The 27,092-nt window shown below is 45.1% G+C and overlaps 7 protein-coding genes across 7 annotated transcripts; 4 read left to right on the forward strand and 3 right to left on the reverse strand.

Annotated features, from left to right (window-relative positions):
• Positions 1–3,570: 3,570 nt before the first annotated feature.
• Positions 3,571–5,187, reverse strand: C7M61_005179 (uncharacterized protein; the record flags this gene model as incomplete). The annotated part of the gene is made up of 1 exon (XM_024860488.1): positions 3,571–5,187. The coding sequence occupies one exon, from the start codon at positions 5,185–5,187 to the stop codon at positions 3,571–3,573; it is 1,617 nt and encodes a 538-aa protein (XP_024711296.1).
• A 1,206-nt stretch (positions 5,188–6,393) lies between these two features.
• Positions 6,394–10,027, reverse strand: C7M61_005180 (uncharacterized protein; the record flags this gene model as incomplete). The annotated part of the gene is made up of 2 exons (XM_024860489.1): positions 6,394–7,968; positions 8,438–10,027. 2 exons carry the CDS (start codon positions 10,025–10,027, stop codon positions 6,394–6,396), a joined length of 3,165 nt encoding a protein of 1,054 aa, XP_024711297.1.
• A 1,142-nt stretch (positions 10,028–11,169) lies between these two features.
• Positions 11,170–13,584, forward strand: C7M61_005181 (uncharacterized protein; the record flags this gene model as incomplete). Its single annotated transcript, XM_024860490.1, has 1 exon — positions 11,170–13,584. One exon carries the CDS (start codon positions 11,170–11,172, stop codon positions 13,582–13,584), a length of 2,415 nt encoding a protein of 804 aa, XP_024711298.1.
• Positions 13,585–14,154: 570 nt separating this feature from the next.
• C7M61_005182 (uncharacterized protein) lies at positions 14,155–15,837 on the forward strand (the record flags this gene model as incomplete). The annotated part of the gene is made up of 1 exon (XM_024860491.1): positions 14,155–15,837. One exon carries the CDS (start codon positions 14,155–14,157, stop codon positions 15,835–15,837), a length of 1,683 nt encoding a protein of 560 aa, XP_024711299.1.
• A 2,415-nt stretch (positions 15,838–18,252) lies between these two features.
• C7M61_005183 (uncharacterized protein) lies at positions 18,253–20,952 on the forward strand (the record flags this gene model as incomplete). The annotated part of the gene is made up of 1 exon (XM_024860492.1): positions 18,253–20,952. The coding sequence occupies one exon, from the start codon at positions 18,253–18,255 to the stop codon at positions 20,950–20,952; it is 2,700 nt and encodes an 899-aa protein (XP_024711300.1).
• Positions 20,953–23,147: 2,195 nt separating this feature from the next.
• C7M61_005184 (uncharacterized protein) lies at positions 23,148–24,743 on the forward strand (the record flags this gene model as incomplete). Its single annotated transcript, XM_024860493.1, has 1 exon — positions 23,148–24,743. The coding sequence occupies one exon, from the start codon at positions 23,148–23,150 to the stop codon at positions 24,741–24,743; it is 1,596 nt and encodes a 531-aa protein (XP_024711301.1).
• A 222-nt stretch (positions 24,744–24,965) lies between these two features.
• On the reverse strand, positions 24,966–25,961 carry C7M61_005185 (uncharacterized protein; the record flags this gene model as incomplete). The annotated part of the gene is made up of 1 exon (XM_024860494.1): positions 24,966–25,961. The coding sequence occupies one exon, from the start codon at positions 25,959–25,961 to the stop codon at positions 24,966–24,968; it is 996 nt and encodes a 331-aa protein (XP_024711302.1).
• Between the last annotated feature and the right edge of the window lie 1,131 nt (positions 25,962–27,092).

Here is a 27,092-nt window from a genome sequence, read left to right on the forward strand (position 1 = left end):
ACATCCCTAAGAAAAAACCCAGACATCCCTAAGAAAAAACCCAGACATCCCTAATAAAACCCAGACATCCCTAATAAACCCAGACATCCCTAAGAAAAAACCCAGACATCCCTAAGAAATAAACCCAGACATCCCTAAGAAAATAAACCCAGACATCCCTAAGAATAAACCCAGACATCCCTAAGAAAAAACCCAGACATCCCTAAGAAAAAACCCAGACATCCCTAATAAACCCAGACATCCCTTTCAACTCGGTCTTTAAGTTGTTCTGTAAATCCCGGTACGTAGTTGTGAACCTTTTGCTAAACTGATCGGCATCGTCCATACCTTGATTTTCAGCAATTTGTAATCCAATATCCTGTAGTACAAGATCCTCCACCTTGCTGCCTCTGTAACATACCTTTTTGGAGTTTTCATTCTGCCTGCAAATTCCATGATAGCCTATCGTGTATGTTCCATTAGTCCATTGGTCGGGCAAGTAGTTGGAAATTTTCATCGTCGTGTCCTCCATTAGTTTTTCCATGGCGATCACATCTTTTCTCATTGTCAAAGTAAGTGAGGAGTCGTACTTAGATTCTCTGTATCCGACCAGTGTCCCAAAGAAACTCATACAAGTGTGTGTAATGAGACATAATATCAGAACATGATAAAGCAAGTGAGGAATATGACGCCTCTCGAGTTTGATACCGTAGAGTTTTTCGAGGAACTTTTTTGTTATAGTAACAACAGGAAAATCATTAGTCTGCTTTTGATACTCTTCCATCTCTGGTAAGAGGGCTTGCTGTTCCAAATCTCCTGCTTTCTCCATGGTACCTTCAAACATGATGAATGAATCCCCAACTGAAAGTGTATAACTGGCCTCTTATAAGCAAGCAGAGATGGTGACATCGTGTAAAGAGTATTTTTTAACAGGGAATCGTGATAGATTTCTTCCATTCAGGGAAAGTGGAAATCTATTTCTAGGAAACAGTCATGCACTATTTTCATCCAGGGCGTTATTCACGAAGTGCATCTTCGTGTATTGCATCCATGTTTTGACTTCGTCTCCCCATGTTCCACGTCATTCGCAAACAATCTTGACTAACATGGTGGTAAGCTACAATAGGATTCTTGAAATGATGAATCCCGTTTCATTGCGGGAGCTATGTGGACTCTCAGTACTTCCTTCGAGGTAATTTAAGCTTCTTTGTGCTTCAGATTCTCAACTGAGTCTCATTTGATCGCGTAGTTCAACACCTCTTTTTCGAATGCAACGAGTTATACACACAAGATTCCGAAACTGTCTTTTTTTTTTTTTTTTTTTTTTGTTTGCACCAAAGAGTCATTTCTTTCCAAAAATAAAAATTCCGTTCGCTTTTCTTTCTATGAATTCATGGATTTACAAAAAATCTGATATGCCTGATCATTTTGTTTGGTAGGTGCGATTTTTGCAAGATCGTAGAAACACCCGTCCAGCGAAATTGAAAATGTTCTTTTAAATATCTCATCTCCAATTAAAATAAGTAGTCAGTTTATGAGCTGTAGGGAAAAATACTCGATGTAAGTTAAGAGTAAAGTTGTGAGCTCTGGAGAGAAATTTACTAACGCTGAAGAGGTCACTCAAGCTTGTAGCCCAACATGCACAATAAGGAACTCGGAACTGTAGGCGGGAAACTCCAATTTAATAATTCTTCAGAAGTCCTTAATTCATAATTAACACTGTAGATACGTCACCGTGGACGACAGGTGATTCTGATTGGGTAGGTTGTGGCTCCCAAGGCATATGCTACTACACAATTAAAAAAGATATTGCATGATTATTTGAGGCCAGTTTGATGTTACCACTTTAGCTTTTATTCCAACTAAAACTGCATCCCCTAACATGGGCGTAAATGAGCGAAGTCGTGCAGAAGTATTGAAGCCTTTATGGAAATATGAAATATCGTGATGAATCGATGTCTGAACCTTGTAATCTAACATCCTGTGTCATCTTTCTATATCATATGTTGCAATTCGTGGCTTGAGAAATTTGTTTCCTTAAGCCTTTAAACAAGTGCCAATGGCACAAGATATTGCCAACATTAACGCCATAGCAATATGACACGAATAAATGGTGATGTTAAACGGATAATATTGAACCGTGAAGTACGTTTTAAGCAGTACCACTGTACTACCAAAACTCCCAACTGTAAATAATGATATAGACATCTGAATTAGGCTGCAGACATAAATCACCCACTTCAAACCAGGGACATAAAATCGCAATTCAATAATTATCATAATGAACGCTAATGTAGCGAGCACCAAATTCGCCCATATCAATTTAATATACAGATAATCTGGCGTGTTTGTGTTAGGAAATTGTGCGACATCTTCCGTTGTTAGGCCCTTGTAGTTGCAAATTAGATGGTTACAGGTAGTCCTTCTATCCAACTCCCTCACCGAATCATCTTGTAAGGCACGGTACAATGTCATGAAACGTTTACCAAACTGAGTGGCATTTTCCATACTCTGATTTTCAGCAATTTGTATACCAATGTCTTGTAGTATAAGCTCCTCCACTTTGTTTCCCTTGAAACATACCTCCTTGGAGTCATTGTTTTTCCTGCAAATTTCAGAGTAACCCACAGTGTAAGTTCCATGAGGCCACTCATCGGGTAGATAGCTGGAGAGTCTTTCTGTTGAATTCTCCATGACACGCTCCATGGCAATTACATCTCTTTTCATTGTCGCCGTTAGTGAGGAGCTGTACTTCAATTCTATGTAGAAGACGTGTGTCCCAAAGAAAGCCATGAAAATATATGTACTGTAGCAAAAAAACCAAACCACATAAATCAAAAGAGGAACATGACGTTTGGTGAGTTTTCTTCCAAATACTATATCAAGGACTTTCTTGATGTTTGCCAAAATGACATGGATAACGTTGCGCTCTTTTGGAGCTTCTTGCACTTCTGGCACGGGGATTTGCGATTCTAAATCTTTTGCCTTCTCCATTGTAACAAAAAGGATTAATGAAAATGCAATTGGATGTGGAATTCTGGCCATATTAAATGAAGAAATACGGCTTGCGTTGAACGCCAAAAAGTTCAATGACGAATGCGTTAATCTCTCGGTGCCTTTCTTCCATCCAAGGAAATTGGAACGTCACCTTTCTGTACTTCCCTTTTGTATTGGTAACAATAATTCCTCTTCTTCAAAGTGTTGATTTATTTTGTGCCTTCGAGGATTTACCTAGAACTGCCTTTTTTAACTGTATGGGTATTTCTTCCACTGCATTGATACTTCAGTTATGTGAATGTATTTCAAGTATTATATTCATAAAGAAGAGCTTAATAAAACCACACCTGTGCATGGTGCACAACACTAAGCCTTTTACAATTGGATTTTGAGCGATACCTTAAACTATCGCAACGAGCATCTATTTCTTCTAATCAGCACTCCAAATTCTATAGCTAGACGAGAAACCTTTACAGCACAAAGAGCCTGGAAATATTCGGTGACTTCACTCGTTTAATTCAAGGGTACAAAAAAAAACCCTTGATGAAAAACCAGCGAAGTCATCGAATTGACATACACAGTAACTGTTGGTGCTCACGAGGAGCGGCTCGTTCTTTCCAAGTGTTCAAACAGGACATTTCGTTTATCCGTCAGTTGCTCCTCTAATTCATCAACGTCAATCATACCAATATGCTCCTTGGACATCAGAGCCTCCAAGTCTGTGACTTCCAGTCCATCAAACAAAACCGCAATCTCCTCCAAAGAGTAGCCTTTGGTTTCTGGAAAGAAGAAGTAAGCATTGAGCACAATAAAGACAAGGTTGACGCAAAACACAATGTAGTATCTCCAGCCAATATTGTCCATGGCAATGGAATTGCAGAAGGCTAAGATAAATAAAGACACAAAAGTTGTAACTAGAACAAGCGAGACACCTTTTGAACGCATTGAGTATGGAAAAATCTCCGTCGGATATCCCAAAAGCAACGGAGTATATGCCATGTCATAATGGAAGAAGAAGATAAATATGAAACCAACAACTGTTCTTCCAGCAGCCACGGAACCTGACTGTTCAAAAATAGCGGAGCAAATTGTCCAAATGATGAAGGAAATAAGCATACCAATGCCTGACCATAGAAATAAAAATCTTCTTCCGAAAAAGTCCACCAGTAGAGCAGCCAATGTGGAAAAGAAAAAGTTGAACACCTGTAAAAATCCATTAATCAATGTTTGCATGTAAGATGATGTGATTCCAATGGTGTTCAAGACTAAAGTCAAATAAAAGGACACAACCGGAGTTCCACACCATTGCGATGAAAGCCCCAAAGTGATTGCAATATAGGTACGCTTTCTGTTTCCTGGAGTAGCTACAAATGCCTTCCAGGATGTTTGATTAGCGCTTTTCTCCATTTCTAAAGCATTGGATATCTCAAGAAGCTCGGTTTCAACAAGAGGACTATCATTCTCTCCACCAGCGTGAAACTTGACCAATGTTTTTCTCGCCTCGTTTACCCTGCCTTTTGACACAAGCCATCTTGGACTTTCAGGAACGAGAAATAAGAAGGTAAGCTGCACTATTGGAAATGCTGCCTGAAGAATAGTTGGGATACGCCAAGCCCATGCATCACCTCTTCCAGTGCATCCGAAACACAGCCAAGATGCAACTATGGCACCCACAAAGTAGAAGGCCCAGTATAAGCAGGTCATTTTACCTCTAAATGTTGGGAACGACAACTCGGCCACAAGCAATGGAGCCGGTTGAGTTGTGAATAATCCTGCGATACCGACAACAAAGCGAGAAGCAATAAGTTGGGCAATGTTGATACTAGTAGCTTGGATAATTGTGCCTGCAATTATACCAATCAAGCCAATAGCCAAAGTCAATCTTCTTCCTAGATTATCTGAAAGATAGCCGCTAAACGGAAGAGCCACGATACCTCCGATACTCATAGCAGCATTAACGAAACCTAACATCGTTCCTCTAGGATAGCCAAATTCCAGTCGCCACTCCTCCATAGATTGAAGACCGTTCATTAAGGAGCCATCGTAGCCAAAACTCGCGGCGGAGAGAAGTGGCACAATCAAAAGCGTATTTAGAGCAAGCAAGTGCTTTACCTTATACCACGGTTTCCCGTGGTCTGGGAGTACTTGCGCAATTGCCTCGCCAACGATATCTTCTATGGGTGTCGGCTTAAACTTGAATGGTAGCTTCATGATAATTAATTGGAAACGGGGATTGCTGGTTCTTTTAAGATCTGACCTAAGAATTTAGATAATTCTCTAGCGTCGGAATTGGAAACGAAAAGATCTTGGCGTCGCCTAAAGTATTATCAGAACCTGTTACGAACATAATGCAGCTTTGACATGATTCGGTGTGCCGTAGAGGGGAGCTACATTAAGGTAAGCGATTCCGTTAGTCAATCGGGGCTTAATGTGACGCCTTGCACATATTTCAGAATGCGCCGCGAGTGAATCCATTTTCAAACTTTTTTCCAAAGAACAATTATCGAGGGTAACAATAGCTTCATGTGCGAGGTTTTTCTGCAACAATGGCCAATATACGCTCGGTTTCGGATGTTGGGTGATCCGGAAGACGACCCTGGTTAGGTTTAGCCAGAAATGTTTGGTTTATTTGGAATATGTTGGATAAAATAACCCCACAAAATGCTGCTTGACATCACTATATAATTATAAGCCATCACGAAGTGTACAGTGTCATGTACGGTTAAGCGGAATAAACACAAATGAGGAAAGCGACGGAAAATTAGCAGGATTACATTTTTCCCTTTACGTCTTTTCTCGGAAACGCTTATTTGACTAATGCAAACTCGCGCAACTTATGTTCTCAAAATTTCTTTTACCTTTTTCCGAGACCTATTTTCGACCCGGTAAGCCGCATGGTACGGTGCTCGCTTATTCCGATCACAGCTTTGAGATCAGTGTGGAAAAGCAGGAAGTGTAGTAAAAAGCTTGTTTCAAAATCGAAGTTAACGAAACAGAGCAAATCGATCTGGTTCACAGAAGCCGTTAGCCTCGGTTAAAACACTCGTACAGTTAAGCTGTTTACTTGAAATATCCTAATTTCCACGCTGCCAAGTCGGCTTTGTCAAGATTCCGCCGATATCAAGAGCAAGAATCAACCCCAACTTTCTAAATGCAATCTCGGACTTTTCTGCCCCGCATTGTCATGCGCGATTTGATGCAGGGTCTTTTGGTCAAGACTTTCTTTGGCCTCCTGACACAATTCGGTCGACCGGTCATGGTTATGACCACTTACTGCTTTATACTTTGGGGAATCAGATACATAATTATGATGTTTATCAATTGCTCGAGAAGGAGAAGCGTACTAGTAAATCCTAGCTTTTACGAGTTTGCAGGTAACTTTTTGCGTTAGCTAGTATATATCAGAGACTTACAGGCTTAGAAGCTGCGGCTTACGCTTTCTATGCGCTCGATATGGATTTTCTTTCTGTCAATCAGACCCCCATCTTCCTCTCCTTCACTATCAAACTTCTCAATGTCAATTGCCTCTTTTCCATCAAACAACACTGCGATCTCCTCCAAAGAGTAGCCTTTAGTCTCGGGGTAAAAGAAGTAGGTGTTAAGCACGACAAAAACAAGTATAACACAGAATACAATGTAGTACCGCCAGCCAATGTTATCCATGGCAATGGAATTGCAGAATGACGTAATCACCAATGAAGCTGAAGCCATTGCCATTGTTAGTGTGACACCTTTCGAACGCATCGAGAATGGGAAAATCTCTGTCGGGTAGCCCAACACCAACGGAGTATAGGCGATGTCGTAATGAAAAAAGAAAATGAAGATAAACCCAACAACCGTTCTTCCAGCAGCAACAGATCCTGTTTGTTCAAAAATGGCGGAACATATGGTCCACACAATGTACGAAATGAGCATCCCAATGCCTGACCACAAAAGCAAGAATCTTCTTCCAAAGAAATCGACCATCAAAGCAGCCACCGTGGCGAAGAAAAAATTGAAGATCTGCAAAAAACCGTTGATCAAAGTCTGCATCGAAGAGGATGTGATTCCAATGGTGTCAAGAACCAAAGTAAAGTAGTAAGACACCACAGTTGTTCCACTCCACTGGGAAAACACTCCCATAGTTATCGCAATAAACGTACGCTTACGGTTACCTGGGGTCGAAATAAGTGCCTTCCATGTGCTTTGGTTGGCTGTCTTTTCCATCTCCAATGCAGTCGAGATCTCGAGAAGTTCTGTCTTAACTAGTGGACTTTCGTAATCCCCACCGGCATGATGCTTGACCAAAATCTTTTCCGCTTCCTCAACTCTTCCTTTTGAAACAAGCCATCTTGGGCTCTCGGGAACAAAGTATAAAAAGGAAAGCTGTATAATAGGAAACGCTCCTTGAAGCACAGTGGGTATACGCCAAGCCCAGGAGTCACCTCTACCTGTGCAACCATAGCAGGACCACGAAGCCAAAATAGCCCCGACATAGAAAAAGGCCCAGTATAAACAGGTTATTTTTCCTCTGAATGTAGGAAACGCCAATTCAGCAATAAGCAAAGGAGCCGGTTGAGCTGCCAATAAACCTGCAATTCCAACTATAAACCGAGATGCTATAAGCTGTCCTAGCGCATTGCCTGTTGCTTGAATGATCGTTGCAACAACAATACCCAAGAGCCCAATTGTAAGTGTCCATTTTCTGCCGAGGGTGTCAGAAAGATAGCCTCCAAATGGAAGTACAATGACACCACCAATGCTTTGAGCAGCATTCACAAATCCCAACATTGTTCCTCTTGGATAATCAAATTCCTCTCTCCATTCCTCCATGGATTGAAGCCCATTCATCAAGGAGCCATCGTAACCATTAGTAGCAGCTGAAAGAAGTGGCACTAGTAAGATTACATTGAGCAAAAGCATGTGCTTTACTCTGTACCAGGGCTTTCCATGGTCAGGAAGTACTTGAGCGATAGCCTCGCCTACAATATCCTCGATAGGCGTCGACTTCAACTGCATTTTTTGTTGGTTGTTTTTGAGCAGACAGGGTCTCTTTTGATATGCCTTGCACTTCTAGATGCATGTTGAAGGTGCATCTCGTAAAATACGAACAGAACCCAAAGGAGCTCATTGTGTCGGCAATTGTGCTGACAAACAACTACTAATACTGATGGAAAGATGCATATCGGAATTATGTCAGGAATAAGGCCAGGAGGTGGGGAATCTGGCTGGCCTGATTTGTTGTGCTACATGAGCACAATGGTGCCTTTATGAGAGAAGCGACATCTAAACAACCCTCTTTTTTGAATCATACCGCTTGATATTATTGACTCATTTTTAAGGCATTGTTGAGTCTTTTGGGTGTAGCTATGCTCCTGTGACCGTCTTACATGCTCTCCAATAAAAGAAGTATATTTCGTTATAAATCATTTCACTTGCTTGCTCCAGGCAAAGCTCATCATAATCAAGAGGAACGGCTGACCGATTCCAAATGCTCAACATTAATCTTCTGTTTAACCGACAGCACCTCATCCATCTCGTCACTTTCCATCTTGCCATCGTTATCCTTAGACAACAGAGTTTCAATGTCAGAGGGCTTTTCTCCGTCGAACAATACTGCAATTTCTTCCAACGAGTATCCCTTTGTTTCAGGGTAGAAAAAGTAGGTATTGAGCACGACAAACACAAGGATAACGCAAAAGACGATATAGTAGCGCCAGCCGATATTGTCCATGGCAATAGAGTTACAGAATGCAGATATAATCAATGAAGCATTCACAACGACAAGGACAAGAGTGACACCCTTTGAACGCATCGAATAGGGAAAGATTTCCGTAGTGTAACCCAAAAGCAATGGAGTGTAAGCAATATCGTAATGGAAGAAAAAGATGAAGATAAATCCGACGACTGTTCTTCCTGCTGCGATCGATTGCGTCTGTTCGAAAATCGCTGAACAAATTGTCCAGATGATATACGATATAAGCATTCCAATACCGGACCACAAGAACAAGAACCTTCTTCCAAAGAAGTCAACCAACAAGGCCGCCAAGGTTGCAAACACAAAATTGAACACCTGCAAGAATCCGTTGATCAACGTTTGCATGTATGACGATGTGATACCAATGGTATCGAGCACCAATGTAAAGTAGTATGACACAACAGGAGTACCACTCCATTGGGAGAAAATACCTAACGTGAAGGCAATGAACGTACGCTTTCTATTACCCGGTGTGGCAATAAAGGCTTTCCAGGATGTCTGATTGGCATTTTTCTCCATCTCCAACGCAGTAGAAATCTCGAGCATCTCCACCTCAACAAGCTCACTTTGCTCATCGCCACCAGCATGGTACTTTACCAATATTTGTCTCGCCTTCTCGACTTTTCCCTTGGATATAAGCCATCTGGGACTTTCAGGAACCAAAAACAATAAAGCAAGCTGAATAGCAGGAAATGCACCTTGAAGAATGGTTGGAATACGCCAAGCCCAGGAGTCCCCTCTACCAGTGCATCCAAAACACAGCCAAGCTGCCAAAACGGCGCCAATGTAGTAAAACGCCCAGTACAAACATGTAATTTTTCCTCTGAAAGTGGGGTAGGACAATTCAGCCACAAGCAACGGAGCTGGTTGAGCTGCTAGCAAACCGGCCATACCCACAATAAACCTTGATGGAATAAGCTGACCAAGATTATTACTGGTGGACTGAATAATTGTTGCAACGATGATTCCCGCTAAACCAATGGCTAAGGTGATTCTTCTTCCAAAGTTGTCTGAGAGATAACCTCCAAAAGGGAGAACAGCAACACCTCCAATACTCATGGCGGCATTGATGAATCCCAACATCGTTCCTCGAGGATGATTAAACTCTTCTCTCCACTCTTCCATAGACTGGAGCCCATTCATCAAGGACCCATCAAAACCGGTTGTTGCAGCTGAGAGAAGCGGTATAATCAAAAGCGTATTGAGCAAAAGTAAGTGTTTGACTCTGTACCAAGGCTTTCCATGGTCCGGAAGCACCTTGGCAATTTCTTTACCCACGATATCCTCTATGGGTGTTGGTCTTAGTTTAAACATGGCGAAGTGGGTCGAAATAGCCGCAAAGGCATCATCTTTTATCACTTTCAAGATCAGGCCGCTAGCGCTTGGCACACGTAAAAGATGTGTTCAAAGAAGCGCCAGTATCACCACAAACGGCTAAATGTCTCGGCAAGCACTGGAGCACCTCATTCTATGGTTGACACTTTCGGAGTTATTTCCGTAAGGAACCCAACGCGGAGAAATGTGGCGGGGATGTGGAATGACTTGAGCCTCATCGTAAGCTTGCGGTGCTTAATCTGGGCTGTTGGGCGCATGGAAGCCTTTACAGAGGTGGGGGGAAGATATCTTTATTGTTCCTTCTCAAACTGCAATGAGCTTTTGCACGCATAATTACTTTTTTGAAAGGTCACCCTGCGCGAAAGAAGGATTCAGAAATACGCTATCTCCTTGATCCGTAGCTCTCAAAAAAGCTGAAGTGATTTAGAAGCTTTATATATGACTTAGCCCTTTTGGAATTATACCTGCATGGTTATGTTACTCAAATCATACAAAGTTGACAGTCTACGGAATCTGCACAAGGGAAGGTTGTGATACTCGATAGTATACATCCGATGCTCCCCTCCCACCTTCGAGACTAAACCGTCGCGCAAAAAAACCGTAAATTTACCGTCTACGATTGTTTAAGCCGCTTCTATTGTAAAACCGAGTTTTTTTTCCTCATTTGTTCTGGCGAAGGATCGCTGCAGTTCTCGCTTATTTTAATGCGCAGATCCCTCTTTTACGATATCAGTGCATAAATGCAAAGTACGGCTGAAATGTGCGCATTCACAGAAATACCATGAATCAGCCTAAACTGAATTTCCCCTTGTTTTTGCCAGAAGCCCTTGCTCCTCTTTCCAATTACAATGCTGGTTGGCGCGGTATTTCTTTAATTTCCATGTCATGCTGCTGCACCTCTGCCAAGGCGGCTTTATTCCCAATTAGCCGACACCTCGATCTTTAAGCGCACCCCGGATTCCGAGATGCAGCCTATCTTGGACTGTGCACTTCCGTGATCGTTCCGCACATCCTACTACAGATTTTTTAGTCAAACTGGTGTGCTGATACCATCGGAATTATTGCGTAGCATCTGCCTCACTATATAGCATGGCAGGTCACACTCTCCTAAATCACGTATCATGAGCTCTCAGGATATCTTACAAAAAACACTTAGCTTCTATGCCCCAGGCCCTGACTTTTCGCAAACCGGCGTTAAGCCTTTTAGGGATAGATTTGATGCTAGCAAACCCATTCCTGCTGTCGAAAACCCAACCTCTTCGATCTTGCCATGTGAAAAGTTGAAAATCGTCGATGGACACTTTGTGGACTCGCTGGGACGGAAAAGAACGCTCAAGGGCATCAATGTCGATAACAGCATGAAGCTTCCTGCGGAGCCCTTTCTGCCCTCTTACGGTGGAAACTCGCTGGATGCTAGTAATGTCTTTTTCGAAGGAGATAAGGTGAGCTTTGTGGGTAGGCCATTCCCGTTAGACGAGGCTGAAGAGCACTGGAGAAGGATAAAGAGCTGGGGCTACAACACCGTTCGTTACGTGCTTACTTGGGAGGCCATTGAGCACGAGGGTCCTGGGAAGTACGACGAGGACTTTGTGGATTACACAATTGAGATGTTGAAAATCGTCCACAAAGTCGGAGGCATCTATGTCTTTTTGGAGAGCCACCAGGACGTCTGGTCCCGGTATTCTGGAGGCTCTGGTGCACCTTTATGGACTTTCTACGCTGCCGGTCTTCAACCTACGAATTTTTCAGCCACCGAAGCCGCTATCTGCCATAATGACGCCAGGTTCACTAATCCCACTGACTCAGAATGCTACCCCAGGATGTTCTGGACCACCAATTACCACAGATTGGCCAACCAGACCATGTTCACCATGTTTTTCGCTGGCAAAACGTACTTTCCGCATCTCCAAATTAACGGTGTTGATATCCAGACCTACCTCCAGGGTCACCACCAGGATGCCTTGACCTACTTGTCGAAAAGGGTAGTTGATGCACTTCCAGAATTGGTGGAAGACGGAACCCTCTTGGGTTTTGAGTCCATAAACGAGCCTCACATGGGCCTTCTTGGTACCCCAGACTTGGGTCTGATTCCCAAAGACCAGACCATTCGATTAGGTACCACCCCTACTTTTTTCCAGAGTGTGATCCTCGGAATGGGTCTTCCTGTCGAGGTGGAAAAGTACATTGTCACCCTCTCTGGCCCTGTCAAACAGGGAAGCGAAGTTGTTGATCCTAAAGGCAAAACAGTCTGGCTTAGTGCTGAAGAGAGTGCAAGGTATGACTCTCACTACGGCTGGAAACGTTCAGGATGGACCCCTGGTGAGTGCATTTTCTCTGCCTTGAAGATCTGGGAGTGGTCAAGGTCTGTGGATTTGAAAGATGTTTACAGGCTCTCCTTAGAGGAAAGACTCAATTTCGTGGAAACTCAGTGCCGCTTGCTTCAGCCTTTTTACTTTAGCGATCCTTCCAAAATCTCCTCCTATCTCGGCAACAAACCCCCGCCAAAAAAGGTCGATGTGGAGTTCGCTCTCGCAAACTTCTTTATTGACTTCTACCTTTCCAACAAACAGCTGGTCAGGGATCTCAACAAGGACTTCCTTATGCTCATCCAGCCCCCCATGTTCTGTCCTCCGCCTGATCTCAGCAACGACAAAAGAGGCGTTATCGACGAGAAAACCGTCTATGCTCCACACTGGTACGACGTCATGACGCTCATGTTGAAAAACTGGAATGAGCACTTCAATGCTGATTCCTTGGGTATAAGCCGAGGCCAGTATGCCCACCCAGCCTTGGGCGTTGTGGTGGGTGAAAAGGCCATCAGGAATTGCATTGCAAAACAGCTTGAATTCATAGTTGAAGATGGCAAGGAGAGACTAGGCAACATTCCAGCCATCATGACGGAAACGGGGATTCCCTTCGATATGAACAAGAAAAAGGCTTATGGGGACTACAAATACACTTTACAAACCAGCGCTTTGGACACGATTGCCAATGGTCTAGAGCAGCTGGGCTTGCACCACACTTACTGGTCATATTGTGCCATCAATAGCCACGAATACGGTGACCACTGGAACAACGAGGATTTCGCTTTTTGGTCGCCTGAAGATCAAGGAAAGAGCCTCGGTAAGGGCGATTTTAAGGAACGCATGACGAACTGCTACCCGTCAAATGACGGCGTTCGTGCTCCTAGTGCTGTTTTCAGACCTTTCTTGGTAACCCATAAAGGCACACCAAAAGCTGTTGAATTCGACATCCAGACATCCAAGTATTCGCTCACCATTGACGTCACGGGCCAAACAGGCTTATCGGAAGCTCCCACGGTCATTTTCGTTCCCAAGTGGCATTTTCCCGGTTTGTCTTACAACGACATCTATGCCACTTCTGGAGACTTCAAGTACAACGAAAAGCTCGAGTACCTAGAGTGGTACCATCCCGAGGGCGCTGGCGAGGAAACCATCGTTATCAAAAAATACAATGGCGATAAGGACGATGTCACGAAAAGGGAGGAAAACCATGCTTTCTGCAACGTCGTTTAGGACAAACGGCCGGCTAGCTGAACCTCGTAATTCGTAAATCCAGAAAGAATCTAGTACCTTTGCTCCCATTTACGTAGAATCGAGGCGTCCAATTACATCTCAGGCAATCCTGTCTCATTACGGATCCCCAGCTTTGAGATAGCCGATTTTGCTGCATGGCGGCTTAAAGTGCGATAAGGCGGTTTGGTATCGATGGATCGATATCAGCGGCAGGATAGACCGGATTAGGCAAAGAAGGCGATAACCCATGCACAGAAGTGTCACTTTGGAAAAACGTTTGCTGGGTCGATTTGGTCGATTTTGTTGATTTTTTGCCCTGGTGGCTTGGTCTGTTTATTGGATTTACCCGGTGCGTCAAGATGGGCACCGAGGAACACGGTTCTGCTTTAAGCCCCCAAAAACGGTTAACATATGCTCTCAAAGTGCATCATGTGTTGATGTAAAGGGGTTTCTTCGAGCAGCCGAAATACGTGCTTCTTCCGGTGCACCCAGATAAGATACCGTTATCTCTCGAGGTCCTCGTGGTATAAATACACATTATGGACCACACTTCTTTCTGAGCTCTATACCATGATTGACTACTCTGTGGTGCCGGGCACCGGGTACTTGGTTGACGAGAAAAAAGAAGAAAAAGAAGGCGTTATTCTTATTCCAACGCCGTCCGACGACCCCAATGACCCGTTGAACTGGTCCCCCAATAGAAAGCGGCTCCACATGTTCTGTATTGTCGTGTACACCTTTGCTGCTGGTGTTCCCGGAACATGTATTTATTCTGTCTTGCCTCAGATCTCCAAAGGCACAGGCATTAGTTTGGCAGACCTCAATGCTGGCACTGGGTATGCTTTTTTGTTCTTGGGTCTTGGAAACATCTTTTTCCAGCCCTTGGCGTTGCAAATCGGCAAAAGGCCGGTTTATCTTATTTCGTGTTTGGGAGGAGGGTTTTTCAATTTGTGGCAGCCCTGGATCACCTCCAACGGTGAATGGATAGCTTCCAAAATCCTAGCTGGACTTTTCACTTCTCCAATCGAGGCCTTGCCTGAACTCTCCATTTCAGAGCTCTATTTCGAGCACGAAAGAGCCACCTACATGGGCATCTACGCTGTTTCTCTATATGCCTCGAACTACATGGCACCTTTGGTGGCTGGATTTATCAACCAGAACCTGAGAGATACCGATGTGGGCGGCTGGAAATGGGTCATTTTCTGGTCGGTTATTTACGCCAGTGTCAGTTTTGTGTTTCTCTTCTTCTTCATGGAGGAGACCACCTACGAAAGAAAACTCAGAGTGGCCAAGGACGATTCTGGTGATACTTTGGCAGTGATCACTTCAAGGGGTGAATGGGAGAAAGTGAACCACGTGGTCACCGTCAGATCCCAATCCCAATCTCTGAGTGACGGTGGAGAGGCATTGCAGGCTGTGACAAATCTTGGGAACCAGGCCGAGTTGGTTTCTGTAGATGACCTTCCAGATTATGCTCCACCAAAGAGTTTTGTGCAAAAGCTCTCTCTCACCCTGGGAATCACCAAAAAATTCTTGATGTGGGAATTCATCAAAACGACCGCCTACATGTTCCGCTATCCCATTGTTCTCTGGTCGGGCTTCCTTTATGGCTCGACGCTTATCTGGTATACTGTTCTCAATGCTACGGAGGCCATGGTGCTCAGTGCCCCACCTTACAATTTTTCCAGTGCCATGTGTGGATTGGCATATGCCTCTCCGTGTGTTTTCACCGTTCTTTTGTACTTTTACGCCGGCTGGGTCGTCGACTGGTTGAAGGTGAAAATCGCCAGAAAAAGAGGTGGTGTTTCTGAGGCAGAGGACCGTCTTTGGGCTTTAATTCTTTACATGATCTTGGGTCCCGCCTCGCTTATTTTATGGGGTGTGGGCGCCTATCATGGCATCCACTGGTTTGGAGTCATTATCGGCTTTGGAGTCACTGCTGGCTTGTGTATCCTTGGCTGTGTCAATGCTGTTACTTATGTTGTAGACTGCTACCATGAGGTTTCTGGCGAGGCTATTGCTGCCGTTGTCGTAATTAGAAACATCATGAGTTTTGCAGTTAGTTATGGTATTACGCCCTGGGTGCAAAACCAGGGTTTGCAGAATACCTTTATTGCCGCTGCGTTTATTTGCTTGTTCTGTCTTGCCACTTTCTTGGTTATGATGGCCACTGGAAAGTACTGGAGAGTGAGAACAGGTGCCCTGTACTGGGCTTTGATAGAGAAGCGCAGGGCTATGGGTATTCACCATTAGTTATGAAATGAATGTGTAATTTGAAAAGCATTGTAAGAGAGGAGTTATTGGATTTGTCAAAAGCACCCGACTGTTATTCACAAATCAATTGAAATTACTCTTAAGTCAAGAATTCAAGTAAAACATAAAAACAAATAAACACCTCTTAATTACCTGATAGCGATACAACAACTCTGTGGAAAACCTATAGATTCCCAACACCATTCCTGATTAATCCCCTGGGACAATGCTCCAATCTGAATGTCCAGCTAATACTTTCTGCCACAGCTGGGAGCCACAGTCAAAAATGTTATTTCGGTTCGCCAAAAATGATGTATCGGTTCGCCCAAAACATAAAAACTAGAATCTCAACCAGCAGAGTTGCGTCGACAATGAAAGGAGGTTCTCTTCCCGGCTCAAAAACATCCGTTTCAACCGACCCGGCGACTAATCAGTACTACAACGGTATTTCTACATGCTTTAGGAATCTGATCCTCTGATCACACACGGAATTGAGTGTAGATCAATCTCTGCAAACTACAGTTTCGGCAGGTGTTCTTCCGGAACCAAATAAACCGCCAGCGTATTCTTGTCGATGTTTCCTAATCGCGAATATTATTCATGATAATCGAAACCTTTTAAGCAAGTCCGAAACACAAAACTGGCGCTTACGTAATTCCAACAATGCAACCGACTACGTGTATGGTAAATAAAAGACCGTGCCAACAATTAGAACCCACGGAATTCAAATAAAGACGCCTAGGCGATCCCGCCTCGAGCCAAGAGGCGAAGCAGTTCTAACAAGTGGTGAAGATCTTCAGCTATTCTTTTCGGCGTTAATGGCACAATTAATGGTGGAAACTGCCTTAGTGGAAGTAGTTAACATACCACAGTCATGGAAGACACCAACAAACTGGGTATTTTTGTGCAACTACTTTTTTCGATTTCTCTCCACCCATGCACAATCTAATTTTCGTGCGCTAGACCACTTCTCGACCCCAGTAATGTCTCATCTTTAGTCGTACATGTGCGGCAATACTTGCATGTCACCAGCATATCTGGTTTGCAGCGCAAAGCTGACAACATGAACAAAGAAGCAACACGGATCTCGAGAATGCTTTGGTCCGTGATTGAGTCTGGGGTACCTGAGGTATGCTCTAATGGTGAGTCAAGAGAATCATCGAAAAGCTTTGGTCTACTCTTTTTATGTGTCGAAGGTTGCACTGGCTTTGAGACACCGAACGATACTTTGTGTTTGAGGATATTTGCATTTTGTGACTTCGAGGAAACTTGTTCGAAATTCCGAGACGTATGCATCATTTGTCGCAATGAAGGTTGCGTTGATTCAGAAATATGGCTTGAGAGCTGGAGCCCCCCTTTTCTCGAGCTTCAATGCTGCTGGTTTATTGTGCTACGGTAGAATTTTTGTTAAAAGGGTTCGTGGTGACCGTGGCTTGGAATGTGCTAAAACGTGGGTTTCTGCTGGCTGATGGTCAAGCCCTATAGTGGAAAGGCATTCTTGTTTGGTAAACAAGGGTGAGTAGTAGAATGAAGCGCAAACCATTTTACGCTCTAAACAATTAGATGGCCAAAGCCCCTCTATGGCACTTTTTATGTACAGACACCCATTGTGCGCTTTGTCAAAAAACCATTGAAGATCAGGGCGCCTCGACTTTAGATCTGCGTGAATTTCGCTTCTTCTTGCATATTTTGCCGCCGCAGCTACATTTGTAGAGAAATTACTCTTATGGAGATTAATTCGAGCAGAATTCACGTCCACCTCCATTTGGCGTTATTGGTCCGGTTTTGGAGCATTCCCAGGCTCGATTCTGGCCTAAATGCCAGGGAATGTGAATACGAGAATGAATACGAGAACAGAAACACGCGATGCCGTAGCCAGCACACCAGTAGCCATCAATTGAGCTTCCCCTGTAAAAGTTTAATTAATGGCTGTTTAATTAATGGCAGAAACCCACAAACAATCGCCAAATGTGACCAACCATGAACGTCAAGGGTACCACTGGACCAGTCGGTTCCTAGTTCGGCCCGCCCGAGACGCGGTCTCGCCCTAACAATTCAAAGCACAAATAATCAAAAACGACAATGAGTGACTTTCTGGGTATAATGGCCGACGGTTCGGCGTTACGTGCACTTCAAGTGACATGTTGGTCGCGCATGAGTTGAAGCATTCCATGCATATCGACAGCAGGCTCGAGGACCCTGCAGTACAGTGAAAGATTAGCTGCAAAAACCAGCTCGCCTTGTTTCACCATCTCTTTGTCCAGAGGGCCAGCTCGCCAAAAAAACAAACAGGCTTCCGATTGGGGTATTGCCATATCTCCTTTGGGCGGACCCTGGGCATGTCCTTGGGGCCCTTCAGAGAGCTATAAAGCAAAGAGATTCTGCCCTGGATTCACAGGAAGTCAAGGACAAATCATGAGATTCACAAACAGCATCAGCTGGGCCGCAGTGGCCCTCTGTGCCTCTACGACCTCTGCGTTACAAGTCAATACCGATACCACCACCAGTGGTGACGGTGGTGTCAACTACATCAGAGATGGTCTTTTCATCGAGCCCGATGTGTACTTCCTTGTCACCAGTTCCTCTTCCACCAGAATTGGCGGTGACATCAACAACAAGGGTCAATTCTTCGTCGAGTCCTCTGACGGTCTTACCGCCAGTGTGGTGCTTTCTTCGGGAAGTCTTGACAATTCCGGTGACATTATCTTCAACGGCACCAACTCGCTTCTTGGTACCTACTACAACTTGGACGCCTCCAGAGACTTCATCAACAGCGGCAACATCTGGTTGCAGTTGAAGAACTCCAACCTTTTCTCCCCCATCTCGCTCACCAGTGGTAACCTCTTCAGCACTGGTGAATGGGAGAACACGGGAAGAATCCACTTGATCCAGGAGCAGGGTGCTCCATCCACGGTGACCATCACCGCCAACTCGGGTGAAGTGAAAAACGAAGGTACCATCTGTCTTGAGAACATCAACTGGTCCCAGTCGGTCAGCATCGAAGGTGAAGGATGTGTTAATGTTGGTGACGGTGCCGTGATGACGCTTGCCACTTTCGGCTACACCACCAACGAAAACCAGATCTTCTACCTCGACGCCTCCAACTCGCTGGTTTTGGTCGCCTTGGACTCCAACAACGAGGCCCAGAGAACCTACACCGTCGGTGGTTTCGGTAACGGCAACAAGATCAGAACCAACCTCGGTTTCTCCGACTGGTCCTACTCCGACGACACCTTGTCGCTCATTGGTATTTTCGAGCTTTTCAAGATTAACATCAAGATCGGCGAGGGCTACGACCTTAGTGACTTCAGAACCAGCTCCGGTGGAAGCGGAGGCTCTTACATCTCCTACACTGGCGCTGTTCCAGCCGGCGACACTCCTCCAGACAAGTGTTTGTGTGCTGATCCTCCAGAGGAGCCCACCGATACCAGTGCTGCTTCTTCTGCCACTGAGCCAGCTTCTACTGAGCCTGAGTCGTCTACTACCACTCCAGACGATGAGGCTACTTCTTCTGCTGACAACGACGATGACGAGATTACCACTACTTTTGAGACTACTGACTCGGACGGTAACCCAACCACTGAGTCTGGTGTGGTGAGTACTGGTACTGATTCGAATGGCGACCCTACCTCATCGACCTCTTTGTTCCCTGGTGATGGTGATGATGGAGACGATGGAATTACCACCACTTTTGAAACCACTGATTCCGATGGAAATCCTACGACTGAGTCTGGCGTCGTTTCTACCGGTACAGACTCAAACGGTGACCCTACTTCCTCTACTTCCCTCTTCCCAGGCGATGGAGACGACGGAGATGATGGAATCACTACTACCTTCGAAACGACCGATTCTGACGGAAACCCAACCACGGAGTCTGGCGTGGTGAGCACTGGAACTGACTCCAATGGCGACCCTACCTCCTCCACTTCCTTGTTCCCTGGAGACGGCGACGATGGAGCTGACGATGGTATTACTACAACCTTCGAGACTACCGACTCCGACGGCAACCCTACCACCGAATCCGGCGTTGTCTCCACTGGTACCGATTCCAACGGTGATCCAACATCTTCAACCTCCCTCTTCCCTGGTGACGACAACGACGGAGACGACGGCATCACCACTACTTTCGAGACTACCGACTCAGACGGTAACCCAACCACCGAGTCTGGTGTGGTCTCCACCGGCACCGATTCTGATGGAAACCCTACCTCGTCCACCTCTCTCTTCCCAGGTGACGACGATAACCAGGACGGTGTGACCACCACCTTTGAAACTACCGATTCTGACGGTAACCCCACAACCGAATCCGGCGTGATCAAGACCAGCACCGACGCCGACGGCAACCCAATCACCTCCACGTCCCTCTTCCCCGGCGACGACGACGGAAAAACCACCACGTTCGAAACCACCGATGCCGACGGAAACCCAACTACCCAATCGGGCATCATCGGCGTCTCCACAGACTCCAACGGCGACTGGCAGACCTCCACCTCCTTGTTGCCTGACGAAAACGAACACACGACTTCCTGGACCACCACAGACTCCGACGGAAACCCCGTCACCAACTCCGGTGTGGTCAAGGAAACCACCGATGCTGATGGAAACTTGATCACCACTACTTCCCAATTCGACCCTACCGAGTACATCACCACCGTTTGTGACACCGACGACGCCGGCAAGGTCCACACCAAAACCGTATATGTCTGTGACACCTCGGACGAGGCTGGCTCCAAGTCCAAGGTCACCGGTGCCATAGTCAAAACCACCATCCACGGCGTGGTCACCGAGTACACCACCTACTGTCCTCCCGCCAGCACCCATGTGTCTGAGCACGAGACGGTGGAGAACGGCAAGACCAGAACCGTCACCAAGACCGAGATTGTCCAGGTGGACGTTTGGGGCCACAAGCACACTTCTTCTGTGGCTGGCGAGCCTTCTACTGCTGGAAAGCCTTCTGGTAAGCCTTCTGTGGTGACTTCGCCTGTGGAGACCAAGGAGGGTGGTGCTTCTTCTGCTCCAGCTGCCTCGAGAATCAGCACCTACGAGGGTGGAGCTGCTTCTCCGTTCTTGAGCCTCGGTTTGGCTTTCCCTCTTGGCCTCTTGGCTCTTCTTTAAGCTCTTTGCTAATTAATCTTTGATATTTGGGAAATACTTGTTCTTTCTTATGACCTTTCGTTCCTTTTGGACTTTGCTTGGGCTGTTTGCAGCCGTTCTTAGATACCCCTTTACATTCGCTTAATACACCTACATTCACTTTAGCTTTTGGATTTGTAGAAGGAATTTTGGAGATTTGGGATTTTTGTGATTTTTGTTATTTTTGTTTTTTTTTTTTGGTTTGGCTGATGTTTACGGTTTTTAGGAAAGGCAGGGTTGGGTTATGCATTTACTGTGCGAAAGTGTGTATCTCCTGTGAACACAGAATTTGATAGAACCACCAAAATTCAGATTTGTCTTCAAATAATCAGAAAAGCAGTGGATGGATAGAATGACGTTGTTTATTTGTGCTAATATGTTTTTCAAAGCTCGTTTGTGACTAAATGTACCACTTTGATGACATTGACCCAAATGCGTCTCAACGACCTACAATACTCACTATTCTCTCAGCAAAAAAATAAATTATAGCTATAAGTCGTAGCTAGACTAATTAAGGAGCTCAAAATAGCTCAAAAGCGGCTGTTGGGGTATGCGTTCAATGCACCCCAAAGCTGTAAGACCCTCAATTGCACGAAAATCAACAAATTTACCATCATTGACGTCCTGACATAGTCCAACCTTCATCTCCCCTTATCAGCTCATCGCAAAACTGGAAATAAGCATCAATATAAAGAAAAGGTGGAACCGACTGATATTCGGTCTAGCACCGGAGCTCTTCTTTCGTTCCCTATAGATAGCATCACGGCTGCCACAATAATGTACAGATTCAAGAACAGTCCTGTCGTAATAGATGGCTTCCATGTTCTGGTCTCCGCATGGCCAAAAGTCGAATTCAGTGAGCTCCACATGCCATTCAGTGAGATTGTAACGCATGGTATTGTAGAGAAGCGATGGAGGTCAAAGTGAAAGGCTTTATATACGGGGTCATCGAAGATGTACGAGATCGGGGACGCAAGATGTTATGATTGGCTTGAAAGTTTTGCCTAAGCTGTTTGTTGCAAAATGCTTGGTTCTGTGCCAAGTATTGTGTGGAGGAAGTTCGACAAGGATGTGGCATTTCAGCTCAATTCGTCAGAGGGCTTATCAGTTTAGAGTCATGAAGTGATGGAGTTGTTTTTCTTAGGTTTTGTTCGGCGATGGAAGCGATAATCTATGCTAGGTTGGTGAGCTTGTGGACATCGTGTAGTCAAGAAGAACTTCAGTGCAGTTGTCGCTAAGGCCCCATTGTTCTCGGAAAAGTCACCGAATTGGCATAGAAGATTAGCCGTGCTAGAAACGTCATCGCCAAAATAGCCCATTTCTGGGGGTATATTGAACGGTCGTTTGGAGGTTTTGTGGGGGCTTGAAAGAAGGCGATTTCTTTACCATGAGTATTCCGCTAGCCATTGAGTTTCAAGATGGACATGAGCAACAAGGCATGGATTGTGAAGCAAAACAGCATGTAATGAGGAGTTGAGTTTTGGGATGAGCTTCTAATTCTGTAGAGTGTTAGAGGACGAACTTGTGGTACTTGTGAAAGCGCACCTTACATGTATCAACGACAACTGATAATCAAGTAACCAACCATGATTTCAAATAATAGAGACCAGGAGATACATATTTTCTTCCGATTCTCCTTTATCAGTACATCTCCAGCACTGCAGACGGGTATCATCATGGCAAAGCTTTTGGTACCTTGCTATCACCAAAAACCACACTACCGTACCTTACGCAAAATGTGAGACAAAAAATTGCAATTAAGCCCAAAACAGGTGGGAATCTCCAGAACCCCCAAATTGGGCGAATAGCACCGTAAAATATTATCTGGAGCCCTCTCATATTATTTAACCTTAACTATGGCGATTCAAGCGCTTTGGTTTCTTTTCACAGAGGTGCGTGAGTGAGTATTGGACCTACTCTAGATGGACGATTTTTTGTGAAAATCCACCCAAAAGACTGACCACTTTTTGCGTAGTATCTATAGTTACCATTTTGAGACCTGCTGTTGTGACCATTTTGCTACAACCTTCCTCTCTCGAATAGCCATCAATGACCAAACCCAGGTTTGTGACCACCAGGACAGTAGAATATTATTTCGTAGAGCAGGCCTTTGGACTATAAAGCAAGGCCCTTTCTCCCTGAATTCTTTTTCCTTATCCACCACTTATCGATCAAAAATGCCCACCGTTTCTACCGCCAGCACTATCACCAAAGCATCTAAGAAGAAGAGCTTCCCTAAGAAGACGTCCACTGACAGAGGCAGCCTCAAGGAAAGTGACGCCCACATTAGGGAAAAAAAATTGAAGGACAAGAAGAGAAAGCGTTCTCAGAGAAAGCGTTCTACTAAGAACCCCAAGGAGGACAAGAAGGAGCCTTCCAAGGAAGACGTCTCCAAGTCCACCCCAGCTCAGGTTAAGCCTGTTGAGTCTACTAAGGAAAAGAAGGATTCGAAGAAGGTGTTGCTCTCCAACGAGGGCGACTCCTATTACCCATCCCACTTCTTCACTTTCCAGCTTATTTTTGAGGGTTTAGTACCACTCAACCCAGGTCAAACTTCTTACCTTGAGCTCTACATGGCCCAAAAGAAGGAAGAATGTCCAGAGGTGAAGGAAACTCCTGAGCCCGAGGTCATTCCTGTTCAGCACTTGCCTGAACCAGTCAACCCAGTTCAGGAAACTCCAGAACCAAAGGGTACCATAACTCCAGCTATTTCCCCTAAGCTCGAGGTTTCTAACAGTGTCCAGGCTGCAACACTCTTGCCCTTGGACTTCCCCGTTTTCAAGACCTGGTCGTCTTTGTCTCAGACTGAAAAGACCTACTACCCAGGCGACTTTCACCACTTCAGAAAGTGCCTCAAGGAAGAGGAAGCTTCCTACCTCCCCAAGGAATTCTTCTTCTGGCAGGACGCCTTATCCGAAAAGTCTGAGGAGTCTTTTGACATCGAGGACTTTTTCGAATTCCAACTAATTCTGGAGGAGCTCATGTCTCTTGACCCACTGAAGAAGACCACCAAGTCAAAGAAGGTCTTCCTCGTGGACGACGGACAATTTTTCGTCACCGACTTATTCAGCTTTCAGACCATTGCTGAGAGTCTCGAATCACTCGACGGTGATTTGTCTGACTACGAATTCTGCTTGCGTGAAGAGCAGTTTGAGTTGTACTCCAGTGGAGAATCGGAACCAGAACCAGAGCCCGTGAAGACTCAGGAGGTCTACTTCCCCGAGGACTTCTGCAAATTCTTCCAGCTCTGGACTTCCACTCCCAAGTGTAACGAGGTGTTTCTTCCAAACGACTTCTACTTTTGGAAGGATGCCACAAACGACGAAGACACTCCCACCTTTTTGCCAAGGGACTTTTTCCACTGTCAGAGTGTCTTCAACGAAAAGATCAACGAGTCCTTCCTTCCCCAGGACTTCAGCTTCTTTCAGAACATCGTTGATTCAAAGCCCTCTGTGGTTTCTGAAACCAATGATGAAACAAGGGCCTCCAATCTTCCCCTGGAGCGCCTGACTTCGGAGTTCTTTCCAAAGGGCTTTGTGCCCTGGAAGAGACAAACCGAGAAGGTGACTTCGTACCTTGGAGTCATTTTCAAGCTTCCGAAGAACTTCCCCACCGAGACTGTAAAGCCTACGGTGAAGCCACAGAATCTGCATCCTGACGAGGTTTACGAACTGGATAGTTCGGAGCAATCGTCCATATTCGACATGGTCCGCCATTGGGATGCAGATTTGAGTGACTCTGATTTTGACGTCTGCCTTGAGAAGGTGGACTGATAGTCCAGTCGCCGAGTGAAGCTAAAGTAAAGTGTATAAAAGTAATAAAAAAAAAAAAAAACAGCAGCATTGTAGCGGGACCTCCAGTAGTTGTCTGATGGTCAGGTACATCACTCTGATGCCTAAGTGTATTAGCGTTCCTAACTTCATTATTCATAAAAGTCCTTTTGTCATACTCGTCCCTGGCTTACCATAACCGCCTGATTGAAGAACACAGGCCATTCAAGCTCCTCCTTGATTCCCTTGTCGGGCATCTTGAGCACGAAGGGGCATTCCCAATATGTCGTTGGAAAACATCCTTTTGGCCACAGTATATGAATCGCCCTTTGTCAGGGGTCTCAGCCGAAACCAGGTTTTGGTTTCTTTTTCGTCCATGCCGCACGCCTGTCGGTAGAAAGGGTCTGCCAAGCAGAGGCAGAGTACCATGGTGTAGTATGCGTCGTTTCCAGCATTATGAAGAAATGCATACGGTTGGCGGACGAGATCAAGAGAGTTCCTCAAACTCAATCCCTTCTTTCCGTGAGTCCATCCAAGAACCTTCTGTGTGTCAATTGTCATAGCTGGCTTGATACGCACGCCCATTCGATCTAGCCACTCCAAATCGTTGTCAAGCCCGTGGCCAACGAGGCACACTCCGCTTCCTGGAACATCTAAAGATTCGCTATGTTGGTGTATAACCTTCTCAATAGCAGCCACAGCATGAAGATAATTCATCACCAAGCTAACGTCACCGTTGAAGTTTTCCTGGTGGTCGGGTACATATCTCCCATTCTTCAAATTCATGTGTTCTGAGACGATGATATGCTTCAGCTCGATGAAAGGCATCATCATGCCTCTCAGTGTACTAGGTTTGTACACCGCAATACCAATTTCCGTCACTATCCCCGGCGATTGCTCGTATCCTTCAAAGTCTATGGCAATGAATGTCAAATTTGGGTTGGACATGGTGTCCATGAAATCAGCCAAGGCGTTCTTCTGGCTGACCTTGGTCTTCATAGCGTAAGCTTTACTGATCAAGGCATCCTGGGTTTGGTTGTTCTTGAGTCTTGTCTCGTAGTCTTGCAGACGCGTCATAGCATCGAAATTCAAATCTTTATCACCATTGTTGTTCCTTCTAGGTCTGCCCTTGCTACCCTTTCTTCGATAGTATCTTCCATTCCTTTGATTCTGTTGTTTCTCAGGGGTTTTCTCCGTTATGGGGGCAGGGGGTTTCTCCATTACCGGGGCAGGGTAATGCACGAAGGCAGGGAAATGCATCATTGTCGGGGCAGGGGGTTTCTCCGTTACCGGGGCCTCCTCAGCCAACAACAGCCATATCCAGTCGAAAGGAAACATGAATTTATGGATTTAGTGCGGAAATGCTGGCCTTTTATATGCTTGGACAAGGTTTAAAATGAGTCTTATCGCACTTATGCGTCAGGAGTCCCGAGGCCGGTTTTAGCCGCGCTAGGGAAAGCTTGAAAAGCTCCACAATAGCTGTATTCCGGATATGGTTATTTCCCAACTATGGAAAAGAACCCCGAGGCAAAGCCCGTAAACTTTGGATTCGAGTATTTAAATGTGCATTTATTCCTCGTAGAAAGGGTTTTTATGGAGTTAGCTGCATTTTACGTATAATGCGCTGTCGTCCTGACAGATGCGTCTTGTTAGTACTGACACCAAATGCGTCTTGTTAGGTACTCGACACCAGGATCCCTATTTTTTTTTTTTTCTTTTTCATCAATTAAACTAAGAGGACGTCAATAAGAACGAGTTCGTCCCAACAAAACCATATAGTTTAAAGACTTATTTGTTAGGTACTTGAGAACAGGATCCCTAGACGGCCTCCTAGTTAACTAACCACTGACGTCAGAGGCTACGCGAGGTTTTCAAGCCTCATAACCCTCGTGTAGTCTTGTCGTTGGCTGGTGCATTTCCGAATTCGGAGGATACCTGAGGATCAACTAGGGCTATAAATTTAGCAAGAATCCGTTGAAACCTTGATTTAACTTAGGGAGTTGAGGATGTCAACCCCTGATCTGCGCGAACCTAGCAAGATGCGTCTCACCATAGTGAGTCGAATGCGACCCCGGATTCCAACACCATAGTGGACGTTTCGATCATCTCGACATTTTGAAACAAAAAGGGTTGTTTTGTGTTTCACAGAGTTTCAATAGGGCCTCTTATTAAATTATATCGGTTTCGACACCTGCTTGGCTGGCCGTCTGGTAATGGTGCTGGAGCCTTACTGTGCACTATGAAACACCCGAGCGATATTCTGAAACAAGAAGGGCAAGAATATTTTTGACGGCCCCATTTGGTCACTTCATACACCGAATATCAAAAAACACCTGGCCTAGTCCAAAAATA

Source organism: Candidozyma pseudohaemuli, assembly GCF_003013735.1.
Source record: "Candidozyma pseudohaemuli strain B12108 chromosome Unknown scaffold00023, whole genome shotgun sequence".
In the NCBI taxonomy this organism is placed as follows: Eukaryota; Fungi; Ascomycota; class Pichiomycetes; order Serinales; family Metschnikowiaceae; genus Candidozyma; species Candidozyma pseudohaemuli.